Source organism: Anguilla anguilla, chromosome 17, assembly GCF_013347855.1.
Source record: "Anguilla anguilla isolate fAngAng1 chromosome 17, fAngAng1.pri, whole genome shotgun sequence".
In the NCBI taxonomy this organism is placed as follows: Eukaryota; Metazoa; Chordata; class Actinopteri; order Anguilliformes; family Anguillidae; genus Anguilla; species Anguilla anguilla.
Window position 1 is genome coordinate 3,926,476 of NC_049217.1, and position 11,617 is coordinate 3,938,092.

General features: G+C 47.6%; 1 protein-coding gene across 1 annotated transcript; it reads right to left on the bottom strand.

Annotated features, from left to right (window-relative positions):
* Positions 1-527: 527 nt before the first annotated feature.
* Positions 528-10,936, bottom strand: LOC118217330 (fascin-like). The gene is made up of 5 exons (XM_035399241.1): positions 9,965-10,936; positions 4,600-4,756; positions 2,493-2,614; positions 1,504-1,671; positions 528-833 (listed from the first exon to the last, which is right to left on the bottom strand). The coding sequence occupies exons 1-5, from the start codon at positions 10,785-10,787 to the stop codon at positions 628-630; spliced, it is 1,476 nt and encodes a 491-aa protein (XP_035255132.1). The 5' UTR covers positions 10,788-10,936; the 3' UTR covers positions 528-627.
* Positions 10,937-11,617: the final 681 nt, after the last annotated feature.

The window sequence follows — 11,617 nt, forward strand, 5'->3', positions numbered from 1 at the left end:
AGAAATGAAATGTCCTCCCCAGTATTTTTTTCCAATCAACTGGATTTGCTAATTAGCATAATTCTTCAGCCAGGAGGTAGAAGTAATTAGTCAAATGAGCTGATGGGAGTTGATGGGTGAAGAACCACAAGGCATGACTTTCATTTTCTGACCCTTGGATATTCCACCTCTGATAATATGGAGGGATCAGATGCCCTGGAGCAGCTTGTGGTGTATGAGCGACCTTTTACGAGGGGGCTGGCCAGAGACGCTGAACCCCCAGCTTTAAAACCCTCCCTTCAAGGCCCCCCCATGGACGGCGTGCGTCCCTTTCAACCGTCCGAACCCCACGCATGCATGCAAAACCACAGATTTTTTGTTAAAAAAAGGAAAACTGTTGGCGGGACTCAGTCCAGTGGAGGGGTCAGCATATGGCCACGACCAGTAGGTTGAGGGGGCACACACACCTTTAAGCCCTGGGCTAATCTGCCAACGCAACCCAGGTGCGTGTGCCCGGTCAACCAGCGGGCACGGCCCCGGACTCCCCCCAACCGAGACCCAGCCCCGCCAACAAAAAAAAAAAAACCCCAAACCTGACCTGAAAAGGTGAAATAAAGCGGGAAGCCACGGCGGTTAGCTAAAGTGCGTCTAGTACTCCCACATGGTGGAGCTGTCGATGGCGTCGGCGGTGGCCCGCAGCACGCCGGCGTGGTCCCCACGGAGGTACTTGCCCTCGGAGGACTTGATGGCCACCTTATTGTAGTCGCAGAACTCCAGCAGGAACTCCACGGGCGCGTCGCTGCTGCTGACCACCGAGGACTCGTTCCCCACCATCCAGTACTTCCCGGTGGAATCTGACAGGGGAAGGACGGGGGTCAGGGGTCAGGGGTCGCGTGGAGTTTAGCGGTAGAGCTGAACGGTCATTAGGCGCTAGCAGATGTTAGCTGAGCTATGCACACGGTGGTGGAGGTGTGACTGCCTTCAAACATGGTTCTTTTGAAAAAGCTGAATTGCATGTACTTATATCTAGCTGGTCTATCTGTGCTGCTGCTACTCAAATCATGATCTTCCAGACGATATGGCCAATCAGCAGCAATCAGTAGCGCTAAATGTTCAGTTAATTAGCCGGGAGAAAAGTAAACCAAGGCATTGAATTGGTTTCATGGGTTTGGATACAAGGGACTGCTATGCATATTGAGGTATGGTGTGAAAATTAGTGGGGCAGTGGAAAACTAATAACAAAGTGATCATATCTACTGATGACATCACTTTCACACAAGCCATCACCACTGTCTATATTAATGATGATGAGGCACGGGACTTTACCTTCTATAAAGTACCATGATCCTGAACCAGCTATTTGTAATTCCGTTATAGAGACAGAGGTTCTCATGATAAACTGGAGGTGACTATTGACAGCAGCGGGTTTACGAAAGGGTGTGCAATGGAAACACGTGCAGACGAACGGGCATCGTGACGCCAGGCCCCCCCGCCGCGAGCCCGAACCCCGCCCCAGGGACCCACCTCTGAGGCTGTAGGCCCCGTTGTGGAACTCCAGCTGGAAGAGGTCGTAGGAGGAGCGGTTGCAGTCCAGGGTCCCGGTCACCCTTCGGCACCCGATGAAGCCGTGCTCGCCACGCAGCACGATGATGGGCCTGTTGATCAGCTTCATCAGGAACTCCTCGGTGTCGCCTGGAAGGGCGCACGGAGGGAGCGGTCACATTAAGGCAGAGGCCCTCAATCTTATCCAGAAAGGGCCGGTGTGGGTGCCGGCTTTTGTTCCAGCCAAGCAGCGACACACCTCATTCTACTAATCAAGGTCCTTAGGAAAGACTCTACTCTAGTGGTTGATTATAGTAGAATCAGGTGTGTAACTGCTCAGCTGGAACAAAAGCCTGCCCCCACACCGGCCCTATCTGGATAAGATTGAGGACCCCTGCGTTAAGGCCTAAAGTGTCGGGTTCGTTCCGTGAGCTCTCCAAAAGAGCGAAAACCAAACCCCGTCTTTGCGGTCACTAATCTGGTACACTGCAAAACGCTCAGTGCTGATTTAACTCTTAAGAGAGTTCATATAAGTTCAAGAGGGAACAAATACACTCCTTCAGAGTACAATTTACTTAAAGTTGATTTAACGTGATACATTTTAACTGTATGGACGTGCTGCGTGATGATTTAGGTAGTAGATATTTTCATCACATTAAAAAACATACAGTTTTGGTCTGATAAAACTGGACAAAGACACAGCACACAAAATACAAAATTCATAAAATACTTCAAAAATACTCCATAAGCCTTGGTTGCACCAAAGGAACAGAGAAAACGTCCAGGAACTGTTCCCAAAGGGAACTATGCTACAAAAAGTCAGACGCAATCGCAGCACTTCATCTCAAGCGAAAGAGAAACAAACAGGCGCTCGCTCGTCGTAGTGACAGAGACCGGGAGATGCCCGGCCATTTTGTCACCGGAAATCTCCCGCAGGCGGCGAAGCAGCCGACGCGTGCTCCGACACTCACCTGCCGCGTCGATCGTGGCGGCAAGCTGGCCGTTCTTTTTGGCCGCCACGTACTTCCCGTTGGTGGCCCTCAGAGTGATCTTCTTCTCGCGCCACTCAATGTCAAAGTAGCAGTTGGCAGTTCTGTCCCCGCAAAGGAAGGAAGGAGTTATTTCTAACAAGAAAGCCAGTTAAATGAACTGGACTCAACTGAGTACAGAATAAATAACCTTTTTTTGGCTAAATAACTGGAGACAAAACAAATACTTTCACGCTTCAGATTTTGAAACATTGGATAATAATTAACAGACAGAACAAGTCAGCAGGGTAGTAATTTGTGTCTTTGGTTTGAAAAACAACACATGTTATCAATTATAGCCAAACACAAACAACCCAATCCTCAAATCAAGCCTTTCCGGATTGCCAGAGTTTTCATGAAATGAAGATTTAGGCTGTGTGTCATACTCAATGCACAAGGCACAATAATGCCCAATGGTATCTTTTTTAGGTCATTCAGCAAAGGGGGAGAGATGAAGGGTGCGTATACTCCATCAGACCTGACCTGAGCTCACAATACCACTGATCCATGCCTGGTCAACCTGCACAACCACCAGGTCTTTGGCATCCAGGCAACAGAACCATTCCTGGTCCCCAAAAGAACCAGAACCATTCCTGGTCCCCAATAGAACCAGAACCATTCCTGGTCTCCAATAGAACCAGAACCATTCCTGGTCCCCAATAGAACCAAAACCATTCCTGGTCCCCAATAGAACCAGAACCATTCCTGGTCCCCAACCCACAGAACCATTCCTGGTCCCCAAAAGAACCAGAACCATTCCTGGACCCCAATAGAAACAGAACCATTCCTGGTCCCTAACCCACAGAACCATTCCTGGTCCCCAATAGAAACAGAACCATTCCTGGTCCCTAACCCACAGAACCATTCCTGGTCCCCAATAGAAACAGAACCATTCCTGGTCCCTAACCCACAGAACCATCCCTGGTCCCCAATAGAAACAGAACCATTCCTGGTCCCTAACCCACAGAACCATTCCTGGTCCCCAATAGAAACAGAACCATTCCTGGTCCCCAACCCACTTAATGAGCAAATTTTTTTTTTTTCTGTGATCAAACATTTAAAATGTAGACTTATGTTGATTTTTTTCACACATATCTCAAACCAAATCCATGCACACTGTAACTAGTGCAAAGCAGTTAACTAGGAGGCTGTTCAGTTTCACTGATGTGAATGCATAAAATGTACAGGGAGTTGTTTTGTCATGTGTGAGCCGAGTCTTGCAATCAACCTCAACCCCTCCTGTGACCCACCAGTGTATCCAAACCAAGTTAGGGAATTACTGTGCCACTGAGTGCTTTCAAGCTGGCCATGTGATGAAATTTATGCACATAAAGTTTTTTCCCAGTAATATTTAGCTTAGTTTAATGATTTAATCAAGAATGATTAGTCATTTTAATTTTAGATCATAGGCTACCTTCAGGCTTACATTTGTAAAATACAGTTCTAAGCAGGAACAATTGTATGGTTATGAATACACAGAATCTGCTCATATTCTTTCTTAATCTTCAGAGCTCAGCATTCATAAAATGTAATTAAAAGTTTTTAATTCAGCTTCTGTAGTATAACTAAATTGATTTATACAGCAGACTGCTCGATTGCCCTAATTGCTTAAAAGGCCTTTTGTACCTTGAAATGAATGAGTGCCTTCCCTCTCAGCTTGATTGGCATGAGCTCATATTACATCAACAGCATGGGCCAATCAGAAGCCTCCATTTTCTGAGCTCATGGGATTGGGGGGGGGAGGGGGGGATAGGGGGATTGGGGGTTGAGGGCTGGTGCATCTGCAGTGCTGTATCCGTGCCAGGGGACACATTGTTTAGATGGAATTTATGGCAATCATGCTAAGCTGATCTCAGCATGTCAGATGGCTGCTGATGCTCTCTAATGACACGGGGAATTTAACCTCGTTCTCTGGCCCGAAGGCGGGCGGCGGGCTGGTGAAGCCGCAGCAGCCCCCATTCTCACAGACCCCGGAGCCTGAGTACGGGTGGTTTTTTTGGGGTGGGGGGTGTGATGCGTTTCGGGAGGGGGGGGTGGGGGTCACACTCACTTGGTGGAGGCAGTGCACTGCAGTCCTCCGTTGGCAGTGAGGGTCCAGTATTTCCCAGTGCAGGTCCTAAACGAGCACTTCTTGGTGTCCTTGCTGATCTCCACCTGGAATGTTTCCTGGTCGCTCTCCTCATCCTGATTGGCAGACAGGTCCATGCCTTGATAAGCCAGGGGAAGAGTGACATGACAGTCAGTATAGCATCAACATGGAAACAAACAGACAGCCAAGACAGTCCTAATCATCTGAACCAGCATCTGACCAAGCGAAAATCAGCATTAAAGAGCAACAGAGAAGCAAGCTCAGAGATTTCAGGAGATTATCTGCAAATCTCTCTCCCTCTCTCTGTCTCTCTCTCTCTCTCTCTCTCTCTCTTTCTCTTGCCTGACTGGTTGTGTGCAGTGTGCTTTTTCTGCCGCCGCGGTAGCATTGCGGCGGCCGCCGCCCACTTCCTGCTCAGCCGACATCCTTCGCGGTCTCCGCGGCTTTGTGGGCGAGCAAGATGGAGCCGCTGACCCGTGGCAGTGACCTCACGGCCCCTCCCCTTTTCATTCACGATCCGCACACCGCCACGCCGCACAGCGTTAATCTCCTCGGGAATTACGGGCCCTTCACACATACCGAAGATCCTGAATCAGATTACATTAACAGGATGGACCCGTCCTGACCTAGCTGCAGACCACGTCCAGTTCCACGGGCAAAATCTTCTCATTAAAGAATCTTGGCACGAGAATATATTTAAGAGCCGTGTTACAGAAAAGGGGGTTTGCAGGGATGACTAACAGAGAATTGGGTCTCTACAAATGCTGGTTAAAATTCTTTCTTGTATTGTACGACTTCTGAGGGATGTCAGCCTATCACCACATTGGTCAGTCGGCTGGTCAAATGAGAGCTTTTGCGCCGCCATTCGACAAAACGAGGCCGTCGAATGGTATTGCCCAATGCTCCACGTCTCCCGCGCTGCACAGACACCGTCGATGCAAGCGAGTTCTCTGTGTCATTGTTCCCCTCACACAATGGACCGAATGAATAAAATGAATGTGCTTCCAACCTATTGATCCAAGTCATAATAAAATTGGTTAAATTATTAACATAACATCATCTAGGCACATTACATTTCCCCCATAGCTATTCTATTGAATGTGAGCAGTGAATTACAATGAAAGAAGAGTCCTTCCACTGGGAAAAACCAAGGAACTTGAGAGGGTAGTTTGTTCTGGCACAGTGAGGATTGTGACCATGGTTCTTGTTTGCACCATGGAAACGAGCTGCGATTGATCTTACGCTCTTTGGTAAGAGCCCTATGATTTCCTCCTCCGCGTGTTTCTCACTCGCTCACTGGAGACAGGGGTTACGCTGTACAAAATGTCTGATCTCTTGAGTTTCCACAGAACTGCGCGGGATTGAAAGAGGGAGGACGAAGAGACCGGGCGAAGATGGGAAACACGTGGGCCAGACCGGGCGCTTAGAGCGCGGGATCCGTGGGGGAGGACGACGGAGGAGTTCAAATGTGCTTTAAATCAGTCCCAGAGCAAAAGCAGAATTTCAGTGGTTACAACTCTTGGCTGGCGGCATCCTCATTCGACGTGTTTATGGCCCTGCATCACAGTCCGTGATCCCACAACAAGCGCTGGGAAGTTCTTTGGGAAAAAAGCTTTTGGGCCTCAGTCAAGGGAGCTGTGTAAATAATGCACGCACAAATACAAAATGGCATCTGGCAGCATAAATCCTTCAGGGTCCTTCACAGGGCTAACTGCCGGTGCCTGTGTTCGAGGACGATCCTGAGCCGAATGGGGCATCAGACCTTGTGCTGTCTCATCCTTGCATGACAAAATTAACCCTTTAAGGTGTAAGATCACAAATATGTGATTAGAATATTCTTATGTGATCATTCAAACGCCGGTGTAACAATCACTACAGGTAATTCTAGAACATCGACTTGGAATTTTGAGAAAACATTCCAAAAAAGCTACTCTCCAGCAAATCCCTGCCCCTCCTCCACCGCCCTTTCAGTGGGCCTCCTGCTTCCACCACCGTCTTTCACAGACGGTCTCATCTACGGCCTGCCGGCCTTCACAGCTCCTCCTGCATGTAAATGTGCACAACGGGTAATGAGCTAGCTCAGTGCTAACCTTAGCTGCGCTGTCTGAAAGTGGGTCACATACACCCAGGAGCCACTTAATAAGCAAAATACACTTCCCATGACCCTGCCTCATATGAAAATGCAGGCACAGGCTCATATACAAAATCCAAAGAGTGGAACGAACGTCACAGCAGCTGCAGGTCTAGCACGCATAATCGGTCAGGGGTTCAGTTTGGCTACGGCGGATGGCGAGAAACTAGGTTTTTCTTTTTACCTCTTCATATTTTTCTCGCGCCTCACCCTCAGCCGCCTTCGTGAACCAACCAGAGCGCTCCAACCTCCTTTCTGGCAGCCGTTGGCCTAAATGCCAAAACGAGATGCATTTCAAAGAGATGCCTCTGAAGTGAGGCGAAGGGAAGGCGCAGACATGGGCAGGGGGTTTGGAGTGAGAGCAAGGTCTGGGGGGTGAGGGAGGGGGGGTCTTAGAGAGCGAGCGTGGCAGGAGGTCAGTTTTTCACTGACAAGCTCACATTCTCACCCCTCACCTCCATGTGCCTCATGCATGGGGGGGGTCACACACACCGTCTTTATGGGAAAACTACAGAGACAGGGAAGGGCGATGCCTCAGTACTATGTTGCTTTAACACACACACACACACACACACACACATACATGCCTACATCATTATCAAGCTCGCACAGGTGATTTAACCATAATCTTTGCAATCTATTATACTCTGTATACATCTGTACATCAGTCTGGAAAAGAATGTGTGTTGAGAGAGTGATGTTAATGTGAAATTCTTCTTTGCCTTTCTGGAAAACTGAATTCTGAAAGGTGATTGGTACCAACGCATGTGTGTGTAGTAAGCCAGGTCTGAATATTTTAGTGTTTTTTCAGCTTTTGGAAAAACCAGCCCCAGCCCCCGCCTCCCTCCAAACTACAAAAGCCTGAACAGGCAGGCAGGGCCACTCATGGTGGATGCTATACGGTCCTATAGTAGACGTACCTCACATAATGACTGAAATGGTCCAGGACTGTTCAAACACATTAGCCTAGCATACGCAGGGGGTATTTTTGTCCACAGCCTGTGCTCAGGGACTAATGGGGCCCCCATTGTTCAGTGTGCCAGGCTGCAGAGTGAAGCAGATCAGCAGGAGAGCACAGAGAGTCCTGGAGAGACCACACGGCCTTTGTTCTCCTGCAGCCACACCACCGCACACACCCACACACACATAAACATGCACACATACGTGCACACACACACTCTCTCTCTCACACACCCACACATACACACACACACTCTCTCTCTCTCTCTCTCTTACAATCATCACACAAACCACACACAAAAATTCTCTCTTACACACACACACACAGAAACATTCTCTCTCACGCACTTGCACAATGTTACTTGCTGAAGCCTTTGGCTTCACTTAGACACACATGAACACATGAGGTTTGAATATCACAAACATAAGATCACTTGCAGTCTAAACTACTGCGTCCTTTGGCAAACCAGGAGACACATCCTGCACGCTGTACTCTGATTGGAACAAATACCAAATATGCTTTACACGTAAAACTTGACGTGACAAAATATGACACGTTTCAAGTGTGCACTTGAATATTCAATGAATCTTTTCCATTTTCACAAGCACTTCAGAAATCCAGTAGGACACGGCCACTCTTTGTTTTAGATACGTGTCCCTGACGACCACGTTTTCATCTTAAAACCGGGACTTCCATAGCACGCAGAAGGAAGCAGTAGCATCCAGCGCAGATGCTCCCCTCAACCGCCCCACCTCACAAATCGCTCATTGAGACCGGAGCGGGGATCAAAGCGCCATCGCCGCAGCCTTTCAACGGCCCCACACAAAGGTCCTATTGAGAGTCAGAGCAGGAAAAACCAAGGCCCCGGTCCCTCACCGCAGCTCGCGCTACAAAATCCGCGTGCGCTCGCCAAGCACCTGGCACCCAATCAACAGTCCGGCACGGGCCTCCGAGCCCTGCATGCCAAGGCTGCGTCAAGCGGCATTGAGTTTGTGCATCGCTGTGCTGTGAGTGGGGCACACGGGGGCTTGTTAACTGAACAACAGTCTGGGAGGACTTTCTGAACGAAATATAAATAAAATAAAATAAAATAAAATAAACCGTTTCGGTGCAAGGAGGGATAAACTGCAGCATGCGAAGTACCAGTCTGCAGTTTAAAAAGCTTTTCATTATCTGTCAGGGAAGATTAGCAGTCAAATCGCTGAGTAACCAATTTATACTTCTTCATCACAAAATGCAAGTTGCTAATTTCAACACGTCGATGTCATCAAATCACACATCGGTCTCAGCACATATCTTTTTTCCTGATGTCAAATCACACACCAATGTCAGCAGACTTTTTTACATTTTACTTCATTTCTGACACCAGTGCTATTTTATAGTTTAATCTCTAGTTATAGTTTAATCTCCCAGTCCTGATTCCCATTTACATTGCTAAGAGTACTAATTGCATAATTCAGCATTCTTGCTATTATAGAGTATTAGCATTACGATGATATCCCTGAAATGCATGTGTAATCTGATACTTTGTATGTGAAATGCGGCATTTCCCAGAGATGTAAATGGATTGTTCTGAGGCGCGACCATGCTGTGTGACTCCTATTGGATGTGACTCATAATCTCATTAAGATGGACACCCCTTCCCAAGCAGGCTTATCTAATGTTATTGTGTAAGATGAAGGCCTCGCCATGTGCTACAAAAGAATCCCAATAATGCAATATGGTTTTGTGCATTTAGACAGTTAAGTTTACAATTTTTAAGATGTGGAAAATGGATCATAGATTTCCCCAAGATGTAGCCTAGTATTAATGTTATATATACCTCATAGATACCAAGTATGCAACTGAAGCAAGGGCATTGTTACATCCTCGTGGTCTGTGGAACTTAACGATGCATTTGCATTTTGGTACCCAGAGAAGGAGTCGTAATACTACACAGGAGTCCCCAGTTTCGTTTGTAATTAATTTACGGTTCATAACCTGTGACGATTGTAGTTTAACGGTTCATTCCTGCATGCATTCACTGGTTTTATTTAACGTTTCAGTGCTGATCTCGTGCTAGCTGACCAACGTTCGTTTTACCTGACAGCAACATATATATTCGCCACCATGAGTTTAACCGCTTTAGGACCACCTTTTGCGAAAAGAATATTACGCATTTTATCGAGTGTCTCGTGCTGCATCTGAACTTAAAATGCAGCAACGTGTGAATCGATACATGTGATTGAACATACCTTGCCTAATGGACACGTTCCTGTCGTTGCCAGCGGTCAGCACCACCTGAGGATGGCTCTGCTCCATGACAAACAGCTCGTCTTTCCCGACCTTGGAGCTCTTGCCAGATTTCATCGTTCCGCTTGGACCAGAAGGCGCTAGGTATTTCCCAACACAGTCCCTAAACGCCACCTTTCCAGACCTGAACTCCAGGGTGTACCCAGTGGTCTTGTCAGGCTTCTGAACCAGCGCCCCGTCGTTTTTCAGGAACCTATAGTCTGAGGTCTGCAGGTGATACCTCTGGTCCTGAAACACCAGAGTGACCAGGGAGTCGACCCCCCAAGGGACGTCCCTGTCGATGGCAATCTCGTCATGCTTGGCGCTTAGGTGAGCGTATCTTTTCCTCGTGAGGCTGAAGATGTTGACCTGGGGATGCATTGCAATGTGGACGCTCCATTTCTCGGCGATGGAGATGGTCTGGGCGAAGCAGGTGATCCGGTCTTCTGTGCCGCCCAGATAGCGCTTGTGAGGCTCAGACTGCAGGGACCACCGCCCATCGTCGTGAGCCGTGATTATAAACCGGCAGTCCACGCCGGGGGTCTCGCTGTCACCTGTGATATTGCCATCTTTGTCGGCCGCGATATACCTGCCCAGGTGACTCTTCAAGAAGACCATGTTGGAGTCGTCCCCGTTCTGCTCCAAGGTCCAAATTTGTTTTTTCTTCATGGTGGTAGCGGACGCATTGATTTTGAACCCAAAGGTTTCAGCGGTAAGGTACTTATTCCCGCAGTTGATGAGCCCAAACTGGATCTTGAGCATGTCGCTGGTTCCGTTTGCCGTCATGGTTGCTTCAGGTTTAGTAAGAAGGTGGGGTCGGTGTTGGGAAAAGGATGGTCTTGCAGCAGAATAGATGTGATGCTACTACACGGTTTCTTTGTTTGGAGCGGGAGCGCGCCCTATACTGCAGCCTCAGACAGCCCGAATCCAAAGTCACAGCTGCCGCTTTTATACAGATGAGTGATGTCAGTTGCCGGCCCCGCCTCCGGTTCAAAGTGGGGAGAAGAAATCTGCTGAAACCACACGGAATTCAGCGGATATCATGTTATAAAAACATAATACATTTTTTTTGCGCAATCATTGCTGTGTGTGGCAAAAATAAATGAAATACTGAATTAGTGAAGAACTCTGGGAAATACAGGCTAAAGCTAAAAAATAACGGTACAGTAGCCAATCACAGAATGTGATGGACAGCACATTCTTTCCAAAAGGAATGGAAAGAGTGCTAAATATTTATTGTTTTAAAAAGGAAACGTCACACTTTAAATGGGCGCAGATATGGCACATAATCCGTGCGTAATTCAATCAACTATTAATATTCAAGCGTTATTATCATTTTAACCCATTTTTGCTCGGTAGTGCATGGTGTGACAAGAAATTGGAAGAGTGAACTGTAGACGGACGTGTCGCTTGGACTAAATTCTCCCTCCGACAAAACGGAGCGACAGAACACAAATTGTCTGTTCATACAATGATCTATTCATAACTGTGAAAAGGCGCTTTGAGAGACCAGAGAGATGGAGCCAAATAAACAATGGTTCTATCTACATAATATTGGCATAATTTCTTTCGGCAGCATTTAAAAAAAAAATCATAATCTTGACTCCTCAAGAGCT

Excerpts from the sequence above, each read along its gene's own strand:
- LOC118217330 (XM_035399241.1), bottom strand. The coding sequence starts at position 10,787 with ATGACGGCAAACGGAACCAGCGACATGCTCAAGATCCAGTTTGGGCTC. Across the intron at positions 2,615-4,599 it reads CAGTGCACTGCCTCCACCAA|AACTGCCAACTGCTACTTTG; the intron begins GTGAGTGTGACC and ends TTGCGGGGACAG. Across the intron at positions 834-1,503 it reads CGGGGCCTACAGCCTCAGAG|ATTCCACCGGGAAGTACTGG; the intron begins GTGGGTCCCTGG and ends TTCCCCTGTCAG.